General features: G+C 34.3%; 1 protein-coding gene across 1 annotated transcript in view; it reads right to left on the bottom strand.

Annotated features, from left to right (window-relative positions):
• The window catches only part of LOC111047516 (acetylcholine receptor subunit beta-like 1), a 118,496-nt gene that overhangs the window by 52,357 nt on the left and 44,868 nt on the right, over positions 1-21,271 (bottom strand). The window contains exon 2 of the mRNA XM_039419989.1: positions 8,167-8,303. Coding sequence (XP_039275923.1) covers positions 8,167-8,303 — 137 coding nt within the window. The remainder of the gene's footprint in view (positions 1-8,166; positions 8,304-21,271) is intronic.

Raw genomic sequence — 21,271 nt, 5'->3', positions numbered from 1 at the left:
AAACCTGTAACTTTTGTCACAGACCTTTTATCCTTGTCACAGCTGAACTCTTCTATTAATTTTCGCATTCGCTTCTCAAAATTACCATCTCCTGCATTCCATCTTACATGAATTATAATATAACCTACATTTTGGACATATTTCTAGCAAACTTTGGAAAGGAAACAGTTTTGTTCTAGGCCTGTTGGTCGTTTTCTCTTCTTGTATATGATTTGATTATCAACCTTCTATAGTGGGGTCCACGTTATAATGACAGTGGATAAAGATAGAAGAATAGCGATGTCGATTCTCTGCATTAATTAATTATATTTCTACACTGTCAAAAACATAATTGATCAAATTGACCAAAGTTGATCAAATACTGTTATTATAACGTGGACCTCACTATAGATAGGGCTACTCTTAGGGCCAGTTTCCGAGCTCGGGATCTATAAGTTCTGGACTTACAGAGTCCAGGACTAAAATAAGCACTCGGGTTTGAATCGACTTTCTGAGTCACGGGTCTGAGTTATCTTCCAAACTCCGGGGTCTATTAAGTTCACGACTTATTTGAGTCCAGGACTTTAACACAGTAAACATGAGGACAACTTCACAATATTAAATTGTTGTTATTTTGGCAATGGGAGACAGCTGATTGAAGCGAGCTTATTCAAATGAGCAATGAGCATGCTCTACAAACTATTTTGTAACAATAAATTATTTTGTGAAAATACGTCTCGGTTTATCTGTAGGCCTATTCAAAGCAAAACCTAACCTTTTGAAACATGACTGTATGAACATTCAATTTTATGTTATTTATGTGCTCATATTCTTATGTCCTTATGCATGTCCTATATGTCCTTATGCTCATATCGATCATCCTTGCCAGTGATTTCAAGATAAAAATTTTAGTAGGCTGTTGAGTTGGAAAACATATTTGTTTTGAAAAAAAACTAGAATGATAATTTATTATTGATATATTATTATTAATAATATGTTGAATATGACATTGGTTAATAACATTCATATTGGAACATAAAATTCCAAGGCAATCCTTGCCTTGTATTATTTTTCCTGAAAATTTTCAGGTTATGTCACAATTGAAAAATAAGGTTAGTTTTTCACGCATAATTCTGATGGAACTTTATTTTAAAATAGACTTGCAAACTATTAATTATGAATTTAGATGTACTAATCCAAATAATTCACGTCATCCAAGACATTTGACTAATCATATACTACAAAACAATAACTGAGATGTATTTGCTCAGTTTAAGTGCAGAACTTAATTTTAAAACCTACCTCAGTCGAGGGTTCAAATCACGCTGTTTTGAGTTTTGATTTTTGATAAATCCTTGACTCGGAAAGAGGCGAGAATCTAATTCGAGTCCTGATCTCATAAGCCCTTCACTCAGAAAGCGAAATTATAAACTCCAGGTTTCAATGTTATCTCTAAGCTCTATTTGAGTCCTCGACTCAACGCTCTGACTCGGAAAGCTAATTTTCTGACTCAATTAAAGTCAGAGTTTAAAGTCAATTAAACTCAATTAAAGTCAGAGTTTAAAGTCAATTAAACTCAATTAAAGTCAGAGTTTAAAGTCAATTAAACTCAATTAAAGTCAGAGTTTAAAGTCAATCAAAGTCTAGAACTTAGCTAAATCCCGAGCTTGGAAATCGGCCCTTAATTATCAATAAATAAAAAATAAAATCCAAGATCCAGATTGACTTAAGATTAAGATTTACTAGGATTCTATATTCCTTAATGATTTGTTTATTATGGTATATGCAATAAATGAATGATTCGCAACTAGTCCAGCGGTCAGTCAACTTCTGCTGTAATTATTGGAATCCTCTAAAAAATATGTTTTCTCGGGAAACAAGATGTCTAATCGATATTCGACTATCGGATAATAAAAATGAGAACGATATTTTCTCTTGACAGGATATTGCTCGTAATGAACTGGTGTCAGATACGAGAAGAAAAGCCTTCACTGGAACAAAATCCAGTGATTTTTCATCGTGAAAATCTATTTTTATCTCGAAATACATTACCGGTAGCTTCTAATTTCATAATTTCATCACACTTTCAAGAAGTTTTCAACGGAATATTTCATTTATCTCAGTTGTTGATAATTCATTACTGCAATATCAACCTTATCAATGTGTTAACTCCTATTTGATATCATGTCGTTGAGTCAAAATAGCTATTTATGTATTAAGAGCGTAATGCGCGACTTTATGGCTCGCGCAAAACAGTTATAATTTGCAAGAAAAAAGCATTACGCGCGAATTACAAACAAAATTTTTTCTACAACTGCCCAGACCTGTTAAATTACTTATATCGGCGGAGTTACAATTACCGACTTTTTAGGTTAAGATCTGACTTTTTGGCGAGCTGCTTTCAATCAGCTGATTAGGAAGACAAACCACTCTCTGTCTCAGACAGCACCGTATCGCGCATGCGTTAGCAACGGGTTTTTCCCGTTCCATTCAGTCAGCTCTTTGAATGTAACGTTCTTTGTGATGATGGTTACCGAGCACTGTAACCGGAGCCAATCGTCATTCTATTTGATGAAGATATTATTATCCAATGATGATTCATAATTAAATCCAATATAATAATCAATATATTATCATTTTATTTAATAAAAGAAAGAGTACTTTTGAAATATATAATTAATAAAATATAACAGTTGCTATTTAACTGATGTTAAAAAACACTATAACTAAGTTAGCATATTGTCATTTCAAAACAAAAACCGAACCCTCAACCTCCCCTTCTACATTACAACATCAATAAACATAACTATTTGAAAAACCTCTAATCCCTTTCTAGCATATTGCAATTTTAAAGCAAAAACCTAACCTAACCTTATGAAACATTATTGAATATAAACCAAAAAAACCTAACCACTAACCCCTAACCCCTTCACATTTAATAATTTAGATTTCAAAGCAAAATCCTAACCCCCTAACCTATCCTTTCACATTTGAAACATCAAAAAACATAACTCTAACTGCACCCTAGCCCCTTCTAGCATATTGCAATTTCAAAGCAAAAACCTAACCTATCCTAATAACACATTATTAAATATAACCTAAATTTAACCTAACCTCTAACCCTTTCACATTTGATACTTTGGATTTATTTGTCATCTTTAGAACAAAACATAAACATATGGTTCATTTCATGAACATGTTCACAAACATGTGGTTCGTTTCATGAACATATCCACAAACATGTGGTTCAAAGCAAAATCCTAACCCCCTAACCAATCCTTTTACCTTTGATACATCAAAAAACATAACTCTACATAGACCCTAGCCCCTTCTAGCATATTGCAATTTTAAAGCAAAAACCTAACCTATCCTAATGAAATATTATTAAATATAACCTAAATAAAACCTAACCCCTAACCCTTTCACATTTGTTGAACGATAGACAAGGATAGCAACACCATTGCAAATCGTACACTACCATTATAACGTGGACCTTACTAAATATACTCAAAGAATACTTTTGATTAACTATGTTATAACTGTGACTGTTGCTGGCCGTTACTCTGTTTCTGAGACAAAGAGAAGCTGCTGATTAGGAAGCGTAAAGAAACTCGACTGCGCATGCGCGAATGATTTGGAAGCGTAAAGTAAATCTACTGCGCATGCGCGGATGGTTAGCGAGCGAAAAATTAGATTCTCCTCAGAAATAAGCTGTTTTACGATGAGAATTGAGTGTGTAAATTCTTTCTTCACGCGCAGTTGTAGAAAAAAATGTGATGAGCAAAATACTAGGGAGAATTGTAGAATATGAAAATGGAAGGTTTTCACACCCTTTTCCATTCAAGTGTGGGGTTTTTGTACGAGCTCAGCGAGGTCTTAGTTTTGGTTTGGGGCGTTTCAATGATCTCAATTTCATCACATATGGTTGGAGTCTTTATACAGTCTGTATACTGAAATAGAGTTAATTATGTCATGATCTTACGATTACTTGATAGAATAACGTTCGTTGTTGAATGTTGTTAACGTTCGAAACCTGAATAAATACATCAAGATTGATCTCTAGTTAAATTCATCAAGTAAGACATTCTCTATCATCTAATGATTAGTATTATTGTTGTAATTATTGTAAGACGAAGTAGTTGAGTATCATTTTCTAGAGTTGAGTGAGGCAAAAGGTCTTTGTTAAGCTCAACCCCAAATTGAAAGAATACTTTAAAATAATAAGCAAAAGTGGTCAAAGAATCATTTGCTAGAGTCGACTGAGAAAAAAGTCTCTGTTAAGCCCAACCCCAAATTGAAAGGATAGTCTGAAATAATAAAAACAATATGGAGAACTGAAGTACACTTCATCATTTTAAATATTACAACAACTAGTTTCGACACTAACTCAGGTCATATTCAAGTTGAAATCATTTTTCCAAAATAATAGTTTGAAAGAGTAGACAAAAGGTAATGAAGAATCATCTTCTAGAGTGGATTGAGAAAAACTTTTGTTAAATTCAACCCCACATAGAAAAAAATTCTATTCGTGGATTGAATATCTCTAGAGTTAAATCCTGATTAGTATCTAGCTAACCTGTATTTCAAAAGGTATGCTAATTGTGATGCCATCATCTGAGTATTGAGCACAGTAGTAATAATGTATCAGCCAGACAGCCACCAACTCTCCGAATAATCTATTAACCAATTATTGGTAATACGATTGATTACCCCAGTGACCTACAAAGCCAAGAAGCAGCCTTACAGTATAGTGAGATTAACGTTATCAAGTCAGTGGGAATGATAGCACTACAGAGTTGCCCATTCTCTATTTCCAGCGTCTTCTTTTTAAGTGACACGACGATTAAAAACGATATATTATCTGATATAATATTATTAAGATGTTGAATAATGGAAAATATGTTGTCAGTTCCAAATAACGTATTCAAGCCAAACTATCAAAGTATTGAGTAGTCGGTATCAGTTCCATCGTCAGTATTCTTTCGGGTTGGACTACTGACAACATCTCTTTCAATTTCACCTTCAACAGCATCTTTGTTTCTCCGTTTCTAGTGTAAATAATATTGATTGCTCATTCTTGTTAACAATGGTCAATTATATTTCTAAGGTTTGTATATTTCAAGCGTTTCAACATGTTCTGTCCTTACAATTTTCCCACTGCTAACCTGAGAGCCATATTTGATATTCAATTCCTGGAAGCATCTAGGAACTGTAAATTGCTTTTGTTTCTATGTATATATTGAACAACTGTGTTCAATCAACTTACCTCCTTTCATTGCTGAATATAATGTGTCTTCAGTTTCACGGCGTTCCGGCTTCAGATTTCTTCATCCCCAATGTAACTCCAATAGTCACTTCAATTCTCCAATCAACCGCATGATGAATCTTTATAATATTACCATAGCTTGCACCTAGACCTTTTTCATATGAATCCCAGTCAGCTCAAGAAAGCATGCAAGCAGCTTCACCCAATGTAGACACCTATTTTTCCCATGCTAGACCTCGTCAACTTACATAGAGTGGCATATTAAGCAGTGACTACTCTTCATTCTTAGATCTGTTATCATTCGCCTCATTCTTATTCGTAATTCACATCATTCTTGGAATGTTATTTGTAATTTCTTGATTCCTCTCCTATTATTTTCTCATACCGTATTATATATGGTTCTAGTATATAGTATAGTCTCTAGTATTCAGTATATTTCTCTCATAACATAGGTAAGTTTCTCATAAAACTTTTTTTTCTTCAATAATATTTTTTTCCTTGTTTCTTTTTCTCAATTTTCAATTTCTTTGTTGAGTGATTATTGTATATTTTTTTTTGATTGGGGAGCAATTTAGGGATTTCCCCGTATACTCCCATATTGTAAATAAATAAATATTATTTTATTCGCCAAGAAAAACTATCTGTAACGGTGCGGAGCGAGAAAAGGATAGAGATATCTGATTTGTCCATAAAAACAAGGAGTGCAAACCAATGTTAAAAAGGAGCTGACCTTATAACGTGAATTATAAAGCACTCACATTAGTGGGTACTGCAACATAGCAATCGCAATAATAATTATTGTCAAAGCTTGGCGAGAAATGATAGAATTCTTTTCCGATGACTTTGAAAATCCGATTGATCATCAAGGTACTTGATATCTATTAATCAAATTTCAATTTTTCAATATGGAGTCCAATAAGTAAATTGAACTGTGGGGGCTACAACCAATCGGTGACGCAGCATCAATTTACAAATATTCTTATTGAATGAAAATGACTTGATTTGTTGGAAACCATTGATTTATTAGAACAATTCAGGGTTCCAGTTCAATTCATTTTTTATAGTAGTTATTACAGCATCATCAATCTCTATTTAACTGGAAGTCTAATAAACATTGAACAGCATAATATGGGTGGAGCCGTACGATTAGCCATTAGCCGTTGACCAATGAAGGCTGAGCTCTCATTTCATTGGCCGAGACTAGACACGCCCAAGTATTCCAAATATGGTCACAAGAACCGTTCAGCAGCAGATGGTGAGAAACTTAGTAACTAAGAAGACCAAATGAATGATATGAGGAAGAATGAAAGAATATCATGATAATTTAGAAACTAGTTGACACGAAAATAGAAAAACAACAGAAAAAGGTGAGAAATTGATTTTAAGGAAGTAATCAAGATCAAATACAAAAAAATTTCTTCTATTTTCGTTTTTAGTAGAGCAATATTATCATTCAATTACAGTTATCACGTTATCAACGTGATCCCTATGATATCTGTTATCCTTTTTATATTATAATTGAGTGTTATCCCTCTATTCAAAGATGATTTCAAATTTGTCTCTGAAGGTAGGAGAATAGATGCTTCACATACTAGAACCGGAGAAAGTACTTTAAGGATGCCCAATCATCGAACTACTATTTTCACAAAATCCTTCTTAGTCAGTGCCTGTCGTGTATGGAATGCACTTCCTGTTCCTATCAGGTCTATCGAGAGCCGAGCGAGCTTCATCCTGACTTTAAAAAAACATCTTTTGGAACAAATGACTGAAACTGTCCGGCCCTAGAACGATCACATGACAACCACCCCTCACCCATTCCACCAATATAAAACCTTTAAACCTGTTATAGAACGAATTGTATATATATATATATATAAACTCATGTTATTTCAATTATCCACTGCATACTTCTGTATATTACTGAAAGTTGATAACCCTGATCTACTTTCAGCCTACTTCATTTTATTAATCAATTATTTGATCTTATCTACCTATATAATTATTTTACTTTATCAATTTTCTGTTTTTTTCTCTTAAATATTCATATTGATTAAAACTTTTACAATATTTTCATTAATAAATAAATCCTTAGTTTAAATAATGAAATTGACGTTTTGGTAGAGAGTTAGTGGGGAGGATATTTGTAATATTCTTTCCGAAGAATGGACATTGATATGTCCAAAGCTCCGCCAATTTATGTAGATGCATAACAATATAATTATTATCTATAGTTATTATATTACAAATTTCTTTCTCATATCATATACAGTTCAATAATTATTTTCTTAGTCTATGTTATGTAAATTCTTCTATAATTTTGCTGTATTGTGAGCTGTTGTATATAAGTGTATAAGCCAGTATATATTGTAATCTACATAAATAAAGTACTCAATCAATCAATCAATCTATTGATTCAATCTCTTGAATCCAGTATTATTCGTGAAGTATATGCACATACAACGTTCATGACCTGTTCGTTTTATTGCCATGAGTATTGCAAATAATATAAAATAAACTAAGGTGGGGTAGCTTGCCACCTCTTGCTTCTCACTCCATTCACTTCAACAGGTATCGTTATTGTTAACAGAAAGCGCAATATCATTTACTCGAGTTATCTTGTCATTGATCATGTTACAATGTTATCCAGAGGAGTTGTATCCATTTTATAACGATATTTTGAATATAGATTCAATTCTATTATTCATGAAGCACGATCACTACGTTTATGAGCTGGACTCCATTCATTTACAGATATGACAGATATTCAGATTACAGAAATTTTTATTGTTCACAGAAAAAACAATATCATCCAATACAACTTACACGATCCTCTCTATCATGTTATCGGTGTGGGTGTTATCCCTATGATATGATGATAATGATTTGTTGAATTGAGGATTGTTAATTAGTGAAGCACTTACCACGTTGATGAGCTGAACGAAGGCAAGACCGAACCGAACGTCGACTTTCTGTGTCATGTTCTGCACAGGCCGAATGAGTTTGTTGTAGCCACGAAACAGGTCTCTCACCAGACGCTCCTCATCCTCCGAGCACAGACCTGCTGGCAAATCAAACAACATTACTTATAATTCATATCATCATAGAGTCATAAGATGCAGATTATTAGCTCAATATACAAACCTACAGGGAAAAGAGATGTGGGAATGCCGAGGAAGAGATTGGTACCGGAAAAGGTTATTCAAAAAAGCGTAATACTTCAAGTAAAATGATGATTATGATGTTACTAACATTGATAATTTCCCAGTTTAAAAATTCCCTACGACGTGAAAGGCACGAGGAAGCACGAGAGCTCTCTTATAGTAGAATTCGACATGCTCCAGAACACTGTAAAATAAAGGTAAGGTTTCAAATTGAATAAAAAAGTAACTAGTCTGATAGAATCAGAAAGTTAAAGTTTTGATGGATTTTATCGTGTCAACTAGAGATAGCTGGACTGTTTTTGTTTTTGTTATTTCTTTTTCATATTATAACTGTTATTCAATACAATATGTCGCATTCATGTACAAGTAGATAACATTATACGACTTGAATGAAGGGATTCATTGATGATTTGAAGAAAACAAGAAAATTGAAGAAAACAATAATACACTTCAAGCGGAGATCATACTTCAGGGGACAGTTTTACAGGTTTTATAGTTGACCGAGCAAAGTGAAGTCCAAGATTCAAGTCAACGGTTTTGCTTTTTCTTCATGTTTATATGTTTATATTTATGTTCCGCATTCACAGCGAATAGATTTTCATGAAATTTGACAGGTATGTTCCTTTTTGAATTTCGCGTCGACGTATACATACGGTTTTTTTTTAAATTCCGCATCTTAAGTATAATACAAAAGGAAAAGGAGTCTCCTTTCAACGTCAATATTACCGTAAAAATCAGACATTAGAATTATTCATTAAATCAGCTGTCTAGTGGACTCTAAAGGTGCGTACAGATTTACGCGCCGCGAACATGAGCAATTCACTTTTAATCGGCTGATGCCAAGCTTTTTATATCTGTATATTACCGTTTCTGTAAAAATACAGATATAGTCAGCTGATTAAAAGTGAATTGCTCATGTTCGCGGCGCGTAAATATGTACGCAGCTTTAGAGTTCACTAGACAGCTGATTTATGATGAATAATTCTGTTCGCGGCGCGTATATCTGTACGCACCTTAATACTATCCCATCAAAAACATCGAACATCTTGAAAATGTATCTTTCCATCAACGATGTAGACAGTTGCAGCCAGACCTGATAACAGCGCTTACACTCACATTCCGGGACGACACTTCACGGTACGATAGGACAGAAAGCTATATGCTTATTTAGGATTTTTTCTAGACATTTTAGATTGATAAATTATTTATTAATTTTTTATAAAACATAACTTACTGAGCGCGAGGTCCACTGTTCACAGAACTACTAGTATATTAGATTCAATAAGTTTCCTAGAAATTGGGCCCAGGTGTCTTGATCAGAAAATTCCACAATCGTTATCAAAGATGTTCCATGGAGAATGGCTATTTTCTCCCAGCACATATTCCACTCGCTCTAAAAATAATGATTATTAGTAAGTAGAACAATCTCACTCTTCATTGATTGAAGAGGAAGTCATACTGTAAGATTGAAGCGTGAGTAATAAAACATCCGTGATCAAATTTGAAGATAACTGTTTTTCTTATACAATGTCATAATAATTAAGTCCATGATGATGTGATTCCTTATATCAATATAAATATCGGGGGACCGAGCTTTGCTCTGGAGTGTGGAAGCATAGAAAATTTGTAACGAAAGATTGAATTTATAGTCTCTCTTCTGTATAGGGCTACTTGTATATAAATAGAAATAAAAATAAAAATCTCAGTACCCTTTTTTTAATTATTACCCTATTTTTTCACTGTGATGAAATAATTCAAAAAAGGGTACTGAGATTTTCATTTCCATTTCTATTGAACTTATAGTTTATATTTATTTCCTCAGTCATACCATTATTTTTACAGTTATATGAGGAGGCACAACAGGCTTATGCCCAAAACTGCCCCTTTTCAAATTTATACTACAGTCCAAATCAAAATATAGGTTAAGCTACTATCACTCATCAAAATAAAAATTTATTCACACTTTAAAAAACAAACACATCATCAATTACAAATAGATATACTATGAATTCTATGAAAGATATACTATGAAATGATATAGGCTACTATGTATGCTATAATATTTGTTAATATAGGTATTTACTATTCTACACTAACAGCATCTAGCTATTATTTTGGGCTTTCTGGTGTGAACATGTTTTAAAAAAAGAGAAAAATAAACAAAAATCAGTTTCTCTTGCTAGATTATTCCTCTTGTGAAATAGTCCCCAGCTGAGAAATAGCGCACACATGCACTCGCTTACTTGCTTCCATTACGGTATCGACAGACGACAAAATTTCCAGCTGTTTTTCCAAGTACGTATTTATCCTTATAATGTCCTTCAGCGAGTTATCTCAGGGTTGAGACGTAGTGCAATGGAATTTTTATATCATAAACCTATTTTGTTCCAAATTTCGTGAGAATCGTTAAAGCCGTTTTCGAAATCCGGTCACATACAGATATATAAACATCTAAACAGAAATTGCTCGTTTAAAAGTATAGGATAGCAAATGATTACAAATCATCTGGACTTTATTCTTCAGAGTCTTTCTCAATCCTTTTGCTGAATGGATGTAGTACATCCCAATTGAGAAGTAATACAGTACTTGAAATTGTATCTGAAACTTTATATTTTTGTATCGAGACCTGGTTTATCGCTTAGCAATGCATTTTGTTCTGACATATACATTGAAGCAAATCCAAGCACCTACTTAGAAAGTAGCTCGGCCACATTCTATCTGTGAATTCATACATCCTGCGCATTTGGAATTCTCGTAATTATTTTCACGGAATAGTTAGGAATTGAGTCGTAAATATCCTTCGCCATGGTTCTGGCTTCAGGCATCTTGCCAGACTAGTCCGCTTGTTGTATCCAGTTAACTTGCCAGTATTTCACGTTTATACTTTCAAATTTTGTAGTGCGGTTTCATATCATTTTTCAAGTTTGTCTGAATTTATTTTGGATTCACTTCCGAAGCCAGGGAGCGGAAATGCACCGGAATACTATGAAAGTCGAATAATGTGAAATGAATTCGTAAGCACAAGCTTGATACTATCCAGATTGAAGAAAGGGTTTAGAAGTGTAGTAGTGAAACATATATACAGTATAACTCAAGTAGAATAGTGTATAAGTGCGACTATAGTATTTGCACTTTCATAAAAAGGCTTACTCTCAGTTGGAAGAATTTTGATAAAAATACTTGAGAATATCAATGCTGCTTTCAAAAAAAAAAAACAAAGCAAAACGGACAAAATGCTAAAAAAAGCATATATTGATGACTAGTAAACTGACAGAAACTTGGAGAGTTTCAAACAAACATGGGCTGTTAATATTATTACTCTTCTATTGACCGTGAATAGAGCTGTAATGACTTGGTGAGCAAATTTGATATTATAATAAGATAGGATTCAAGATTAGTTGAATGACATAACTCTGTGGTACGTAACGTTAACAGAAGAAGAAGAAAATATGTGAGAATTTAACAATGAGTTCATTTTGAAGATCATCAAGCTTGGTCATCTTCTATATAATAAGCGAGAGTAGGATTGTGTTTGTTCGTGTGTTCGTTTGTTCGTTTGTTCGTTTGTTCGCATCAAAACATGTCAACTTGTGGATTGCATACCGGAAAACGGGAATGATTTAGATCTCCAAATTTTGTACATAGATTCTAAAAATATCAATCTCGTGCACCTGGAAGCCCAAATTTCAATTTTCCTTCTAGATTTTTCAGAATTAATGTTCAAATTCATCTATGCTACCGTAGGCTACATGAAGTTTCATAGCCCAAAGTGTGTCTTTTTATGAGCAGGTTATAAGACTACCATTTATGAACGTCTATGTAACGCAGCGGTAAAAGGCCTGCTTACGGAGCGATGTTTCCTCGGTTTGAATCCCCCGAGGCTTCCCATTTTTTTGTTCTTAATTTTTTCCTTCGAAACGTATTATTATCAATTATTTTTTTAAGGGATTGAACTTGGATTTTATCGAATAATTATTTTTAATGTAAAATTTTGCCACCAGTACAAATGAATTGGACATAGTCTTCATGCTGTAGGCCTATAATTGAATTTCATAAGAAAAACATGAATAGATCACAGTAAAATAAGCAATAATTTATATTCTTCAGTTATAATGTACTATCAGACACGAATTCCCAGTGAAACGAGTATTTTAGGTATTTTGTTTGGAATTGGGAAAACAAAAGGTTGCCTGATTCAAATTGAGGAGGATCCTAATCGAACCAAAATTAATTGATGTATTGGAAAAATCACTATGATTCTGTGAGGTTTCCAAGTATTATGTATTCTTCAGTTTTCTATACTATAATAAAGGAAAGAACTGGCTTATACACGTAAGGAATAGGGAATTATGTTTGACGCATCATCACGTCTGAAATATACTCAACTGATTAATTTGAAATTTTGCATTTAGACTCTTCATTAACCGAGGATGGTTATAGGTCTATTTTCAAATTTCGATTTTTTATTACGTCAAGTTTTCATTTTGCAGTTTTGAAATAGACCCTTGCGAAGCACGGGTTACCTACTAGTATTCTATAAACAAGTAACTTATTACTCAACAATGAAAACTCATACTATAGCACATCACTCAATACGTCTAATAAATGAAACTTAGTCAAAAATTTATAAAACCTTGTAATGTGACGTCATACAATGGAAAATACCAAATTATCACGTTGATTTCAACAATGAAACACTGAACCACCTCTATACATAAATAAAATAATACTATAGGTCAATTATGCATCAAAATAAATATTGATTCCATCGATTTTCAGTTATAAAACCAAAATGACTGTCAATCCCATTCAAGTCTCTATACCAGTTAGGGTGAATTATATTGGTAGGGTGGAGTTGATCATTCGCTGAATATTGACTTCTCGTTAAACCAATCCAGGAAAGTGCCAGCAGCTAAAACTGGAAGGCGGAAATTTTGTTTCTGGAGTGGAAATAAGAGCTGAATGTATTTCCTCCATTGAAACCGAATTTCCTGCCTCGAAAACGTCTTGCCTGAAATGTCCTCGACTCATCTGCCTTGATTTTCAGTCCAAATAGAAGCGCACCTCCTTGCCACGGAACCTATTCTCAATATTATTATTCCAAACCTACTGAGCTGTGCAAGCTTCGTCTCAGTTTCATAAGCAAACTTTGATTGAGAGTGCCAGCGGAGATTATTATCTTACAAGTATATTATATACAAGTTATATACTTGATTGTTATACAAGTTGGATTATTCCACATGATTCGTCGGAGTTCCTAACTTTAACTCTAGATAATATTTTGATTACAGGTCTCAAAGCGGCACTTTCTATAAAATCCTGGCAATTAAAACTTGGGTAAACTCGATTCAAAATATAACTGCTCCTCAAAACGCACGTTATATTATTATAGTTTACACCAGATGTGTAACTTGTCACTAATTAACAAATGTGACTGAGACATTGAATCATCTAGATCGATTTCGCTAGGCAATAGCATAGAGGAAGTTAGCATGAGAAGATATCTCATGGTTTATGTCAAAAATTACATTGTTGGTGAAGCAGATAGTCCACGTAGTTCTTTTTCACGCAGTTGAATCCCCCCTCCCTGCGGGCAGTCCTGTCTATACCTATTACATCTATATCAATGACTCCAAATGTATTTATCATTGCTCAGCTGTTTAGTGGCATCGATCTCCACCGCGACTCACTCGTTCTGTTCGCACCTTAAAACTATACTAACAGAGAGGACGTTCCAAAAGTCATCAATATCTGAATCTATTGAGCTAATACAGTACTGTCGAGAAGGTTGTGCTCAGAACATGGTCAAGTAGGTGACCTGTGGTGATGGAGGTGGTGGTGGAGGTGGTGGTAGAGGTAGCAGAGGAGGTGGCAGACTGTGAGCGTTATTCGATTAACTGGGCTGTGATGTCAGCGCTAGTCAGCAGGTATTGCGTTTTACCTGACAGATTGTCAGATTGGGAGCTATCGGAGGAGATTAGAGACGAGTGGGCCTGTCAAAAGAACAGCTGTGACCTGTTTTTGCTCTTGTTCGTCATTTAATCATCCATATTCACTTCTGGCCACTTGTTTTCTTCGTTAACGTGAGAGCAACTGTCTCCACAGAGGAAAACAACTGTGACAGATTCTGGGTAGAATATTTATGTCGTTCTACTAAAATTAAATTCAAAGATTTCATATTGTACCCGAAATCTTTGGTGTTCAACAATATATTCACGAAAATCCCATAGAGATATTGAAAAAACACTGTAATGTTCCATTCTTGATTTTAACTTTGGGAGAGTGACCACATTCCTCTATTCAGAGTCGCTGACTACCGTGTATGAATGTCGTCGTTCCAGTGAAACTCGATACATTCAAGCTAGTAAAGTGAATTCGTATGGCTTTTGTTGGTGGGGAGTCCCTTGCGGGAAGTTCCCACCGCCTGAATATATAATTTGAGCCGTCAATGAGTCTTACGACTGTCATTCTTCAGCCGGGACCGACAATTTAACGTGCCCATCCGATAACTCGGGAGTGATCTGGTTAAAAAACTTTTGGTAACGAGAGGGTTTGAACCCGGGATCTCTATGCTGCTACGCAAACACTCTATCCACTAGACCACGGATCCCTCCACATTCAAGCTAAACAACAATGACACAACTATTTGCAAGCTATGAGCTTCAAATGTGATAATGTGCTCGTAAAATTATGATTTTGTATCAAAATCTTTCAGAAGACGGAGGCGATTGGTGACTAAACATCACTATTATCATCCCGTTTTGTAAAACAACATTCTATATCTGTATTAGTATTGAACAAACCGGGATCACACTCATGTGGAAATGTATATTCTCGATATAATGGAGCCTATAGCTGTGGGTATTATGAATTATTTTGATACAGAACCAATATCCTCTTCTATACAGTTCCTCCATGTCGAGCAATTATTGATACTCTCTGTTACCGTGAAAAAATTACATCGCTCATAATATTTACTTTTCGCACTTGAAAGAGAAGTAGCACATTTGCAATACTTATCGTTGAAATCTCATTTGAATATGAATATTTTTTGAGGAGGCTCGGAGCAAAACTCTCCAGGTGGAGCTACAGGACTCATCAAAAAGTTAGAAGAAAATAGATTAAATGTTCGTGTGTAATATTCTCAGGTTATGCGTAAGATGTGTACAATGGTTCACCACGAATCAAAATTTCTTCCTGAAACTACGCTTCCCTTTACCTATTCCCATCTCCCTAATTCCAATTAATTTCCTCTAATTTACATTTCTCTCCCAATCTCTCCCCAGAATCTTTTTTCATTTTGAATATTTCACTCTCTGCAAACCATAATAGTCAATAATTTTGTAGCCAAACTTGACAAATTACTAAAGCATATTTGTTGTGGAGCTATCCTTCTTACGGATTTAGTTGAAAGATGATTTTAGATGATCTCTCAAAATTTATAATCATACTCCGTACAGGTTTACATGGCTGGATCTCTATGGGAGATCTATTTCTATTAAATAATAGGAAATATCGAGATTTCTATGGGATTTCTATGAGAGATCTGCATCTCTATGGTTTCCATAGCTGGATTTCTTTGGGAGATTATCTATATAATATCAATAACCAGTTCATGATCTCCTTCTTCTTCTTGCCTTCAAGGATTAGACATATTTGCCTGTTCCGACTTACAATAATATTATGATACTCATAATAAGTGTTAATTATTGTAATGAGATTTTTTTTGTGAAAAACATCACTTTCTGAATTGAATCGACTCTTGCCTCGTAACACTCCACATTCATCAAGTTGCAATTCATGAGTTGAAAGCAAACCAAGCTGTGGTTACAAAGTACCCTACTTGTGAATTTTGTTTCGATTACATCGTAGTTGGAATGTGTATGAAGTGGAGCCGCGTACACATCAATATGCGAGATTGTGTGTTTGTGTTGGTGAGTGGGGTCCACAGCTAGTGCTGGAGTTTCGCTTAAGGGTTCTCATTATTGAAAGTGACTTCCTTAACGATGCTTCACAGCACAAGCAGCTGCTGCCTCGGCTTTGCTTCGTTGCCTCATCAACGCGCTGACACGACTCGATGAATTTCCCTGACTAATTTCATATACTTCACAATGTACAACAAAATAGTGTAATTTACAGCCATAAAACGGTAGAAACCAGAGACAACGGGAAAATTTGATATATTCTCTAAAATAACTCAAACGTAAAGCCAACATTATTCATTAGTTATGCAAAATACTCATTTTGTCATGTAGTGGAGCTGAAAAAATTTGATTTTTGCTGAGTTTTACCATAGAGTAATGATAGTATTTAATTTTTTTATCTAGATACCTATATTATTGATTTGTCTCTGATTCTACCTCAGAGTAAAAAGCATAGCATAGGTATCTCCAGTAAGAGTAGCTAATAAGACGGAATTCAATATTACTGATGTAATAATTAATCGATTATGATATGAATTAATTCTACTAAAATAAGAGTAATATTCAATGTCGTATGAGCATAACTTTTGTCATCTTTTCTTTATGATTCTACTTTGAAACACTAGAAATGATCAAGTCCTTGATCATCTCAAATTTCAATCATTGAATAGTTCAAGTAGCAGTCATATCCCGTAGTTATGAGGAATGTACGTCGAATCGAAGAATGTACTTGAGATATCAGTCATTTTCTTCAGCTATAATGTTAAAGCTTTACTGTAATAGCCTCATTACTCTTATAACGTGTTTTGAAAACTAAGGCAATGATTACTTCTTATGTCTTATATAACTAATTGAATGGAAACGACTGAAAACCTCAAAACAATTCACTTGATTGAAACAATTTCAGATACTAGCTGAGCTTGTTACATCATCATCAATCTAGTAGACTGGAAACTTGAACATTGTGCTGCATAATAAAGGCCTATTATGGGTGTAGCCCAACTATTGGTCATTAGCTGTTGAGCAATGAAGGTTGAACTCCACTGTTAGCCACTGTTCGTCGAAACAAGTATTTCAAATATGTTCATGAGAACTGTTAAACAACAACAAAATTTCCAACTATATACAATAACTCATTATACAACTATGAGAAACAAATACAAGTGTTGATAAACAACGCTTGATATAAGTGACCTGCCGTATTTATTAATCTAAAATGTCGATTATTCACAGTTGAGAATAGCAGTAACGCGTCAGAAGCATTAAAGGGGTGAGTCAATTTTGTTGTCTAACGAACTTGAATTGTAAAAAGGTTCGAAGAATACGTATTCAAAGTTTGAAGCTTATTGATCAATTTTTTCAAGAGTTATTGTTGAACATACAAAGCTGGATTCCCACAAATCAGTATCCGTGGAAGTGACGGGCTCACTGGAAATATAATTCTCATGATCCCTGATAGAACTATTTCCACCCAGCACGGTCAAGCGAGTATGAATACAGCTACATTACAGCTTTTGGGATTAATATTCTCTTACCGTAACAATCACTTTTATCGACACCGATATGTGGGGCTTCAATCCATAGTTTCTCGTGTGATTCTCGATATAGAGAGTGCGAATTCTGATAGTTTTACTTTTTTGGAGACGGTTGATTCATGACCAGCAATAATTTTATCAAAGTTCAGTGTTAGCGTGAGAATGTGATAGAATCGATCCATCACAGCACAAAGATTGGTCGATCGTGAGGCTGTTAGAAAGCAGCAGTAGCAGAAAATCTAGAGAAGCTCTCCGTTGAGAAGGTCTTGCTGTCGCGGAGCACCTCAATCAGGGAGGACGACCGATGTAGTAGAGGTTGCGGGGTATTGGAGGGCACTCCCAAAGCTTGTTTTCGAATTCATTCCGTCGATCGTAATGCTAGGAGAGGGACAAGTCGTTGTGTTTAATTCAACCCCAGAGATAAGCTTAGCAAGTCAAGCGGAAGGGGGTGGTACTGAAGGGGATGAGGGGGGATCAAAACGAGGCCACTGAAACCGATGAGAAGTTTGCCACCCCGCGTGCCGCCCCAGGGGGTGGCAGTCTCCCCCCCGCCCTCATCCGGGGGGGCAGCCGTTCACTTTCTTCAGTGTCCCCAAACTCCCCCTCAACCCATTTCTATTATCAAAGCCTCTCTCTATTCCCATATCCTTCCCACCTCCCCCTTCTCAACAGGCAATAAACAATTATCACTCGACAAGTATTCGTTTACGATGGTCATATGTGTTGTTACTGCTTCGCCTGTGTATTCAAGCAAATACATGATTGTTAACTGACTGAGACATTGGCTATTTGCTTCACCTCGTAACATTGAATCGCTGCTCGTTCTATTCAATGACTGATTTTAGTGTTCGAAATTATTTAGTTAATCTCCAGTGGTCTCTTGTCTTGATTGGTAACTATGTTTAGGAGAAGTGGTCGAATCTCCTCCACTTGAATCATTCTTGAAATACTTGATATTGGTCAGCTGTAGTTTCTTAAGAATGGCCATAGCTTAGTTGAATTATGAAATAGTCATTTTCTTCATTCTCTCAAATTTTCTAGTTTGAACGTTTTTCTTGAATCATTTGAGCTACTTGGTTATGACCAACTTCTGATATCTCAAGAATGATCATAGATAGCTTAGTTCAATTATGAAATAGTCATTTTCATCATTCTCTCAAATTTTCTAGTTTGAACGTTTTTCTTGAATCATTAGAACTACTCGGTTATGAGTTGATGACCAGCCTCTGATATCTCAAGAATGGTTAGCAGCTTAGTTGAAATATAAAATAGCCATTTTCTTCATTCTTTCAAATTTTCTAGTTTGAACGTTTTTTTTCAATTATTTGAACTACTTGATTATGACAAGTCTCTGATATCTCAAGAATGGCCATAGCTTAGTTTATAAATGAAATAGTTAGTTCTATTCTCTTACTTTTGTAATGGGGACGTTTTTATGGAAATACTGTTCTTATTTATTTTCTGTGTGTACTGTATAAGGTGACAAATGGAATCAAATGAGAAATTGATTTTCAGGTTGGTTAACAGAATTCACTTGGATTTTCTTTGAAAATCATTTTGTGCATTGTCAAGTTTTTTGAGTAACTTTACAAAGCTTGGCCAATGAGCGACCATCTTCCTGATTATGGGGAGCTATTTTTTAAAAATACAAAAAAGAAGGACTTGCGATAAATATAGTTGACTCACATCAGTATCTCAGTCATGGAATGGAAGTATTTCTTCCTCAGCCAATATGTCAATAATGAACAGTAAGAATATATCCCAATTTTTCGACTGAGTTTATTCATATAAGTGTTCCACAACAATTCAAGAGATTTGATATTATCTTTATATCTAAATCACAAACTTAAGATCTTTTCCTTTACACCTCCTTCTTATTTCAATTGGATCTTATAAGGGTACTGAGATTTTTATTTTTCTTTGTATTCATATTACAAGTAGCCCTATACAGAAAATATGATATTTCATAGTATTTTAGTCAGTAGTTGAAGGTTCACAAATATTTTTTATCTTTTAACAAATGATTCTTCTCCTACAGAAACATTAAAATGCATAATGATTTGATTCATGTTGCTTGAACTGTCAGAAATATTATTCCTGACCACTACAAACATTGGCGATCATAATGGCTTCAATAACTTTGTTAGTACGCTCCGGAACAATGGTTATATGGATTGAGGAATACGACAGTCAAAGGAACTGTAAAGGGACTTATCAGAATACGACGATGGTGAGCTGAAATTCCATGGTTGCTGTATGCGCTAAAATACTTTCACAATAAAATAATGTTTACTGATACAAGAAGCTTGAATAGTGGCTACTCTGATCAGTAACAATATAATTTGAAACTAAAATGAAACAATATCAATAAAACTGTAATATCTATACCATTTTTGCTTCTATAGATCTATTATCTATCCCGTTTCTGCTCATGTTCTTCAATTGCAGTTTCATTGGTTACTTCTTCAACCAGAGGATACTTTAGGCTACTGGAAAGATACTGGATACTGGAGCAATCAATCTACCTCCATTACTATGCAAAGGCCAAAAGAATTCCCAAACAATCAGGAAAGTGATATTTCATATGAATATAAAGAAAAATAAAAATCTCAGTACCCTTTTTGAATTATTTCATCACAACATGTTTCAACATTGATACCATTTTCAAGTCAAAAATGTTGTGATAAAATAATTCAAAAATGGTACTGAGATTTTTATTTTCCTTTGTATTTATATTACAAGTAGCCCTATACAGGAAATGGATAAATATGATATTTCATACTATTTTAGATAGTAGTTGAAGGTTCACAAATATTTTTTATCTTTTAACAAATGATTCTTCTCCTATAGAAACAGTAAAATGCATAATGATTTGATTCATGTAGCTTGAAATGTAGTGCAGCTAACGAATGGATGACAATAGCCAAACATACTTATCAATATATTGTTCATTATTTCAGTAAATTATAATTGTATGACGATGTTTTTAATCATAAGGATCATAATGTATTTCATTCTATCATCAACACTTATTTTCAGGGGTTATATAGTACGGTAGGTATTATCTACGATAACAGAGAGAAGTTATTTGAGGTGTACTGCTCTCAACCTATCATGCAAATTCCTAAGAGAAACAGTCATCGAATTTATCATTTCGTAATCCACATTATCTTGAATACTTTTTGCAGTTTTATAGACATATATTTTCGACACTAGAGAGATTCTCGATTCATTAATTTCAAGACAAGCTTCAAAAAAACTGTGACAACTCTTAAAAACAATGAAGACAACTTTTTAAAAAGTACAAAACTATTTTCATATTCACTATCATTCCGAAAGGAAGTAGTAATGAGATAATAAGATATCAAAAGTATATCTGATACCTTTTTCATTTATCAAATCATTTAT

This window comes from Nilaparvata lugens, chromosome 2 (assembly GCF_014356525.2).
Source record: "Nilaparvata lugens isolate BPH chromosome 2, ASM1435652v1, whole genome shotgun sequence".
NCBI lineage: Eukaryota > Metazoa > Arthropoda > Insecta > Hemiptera > Delphacidae > Nilaparvata > Nilaparvata lugens.
The sequence above is the reverse complement of the archived record's forward strand: the minus strand, read 5'-3'. Positions and strand labels throughout refer to the sequence as shown.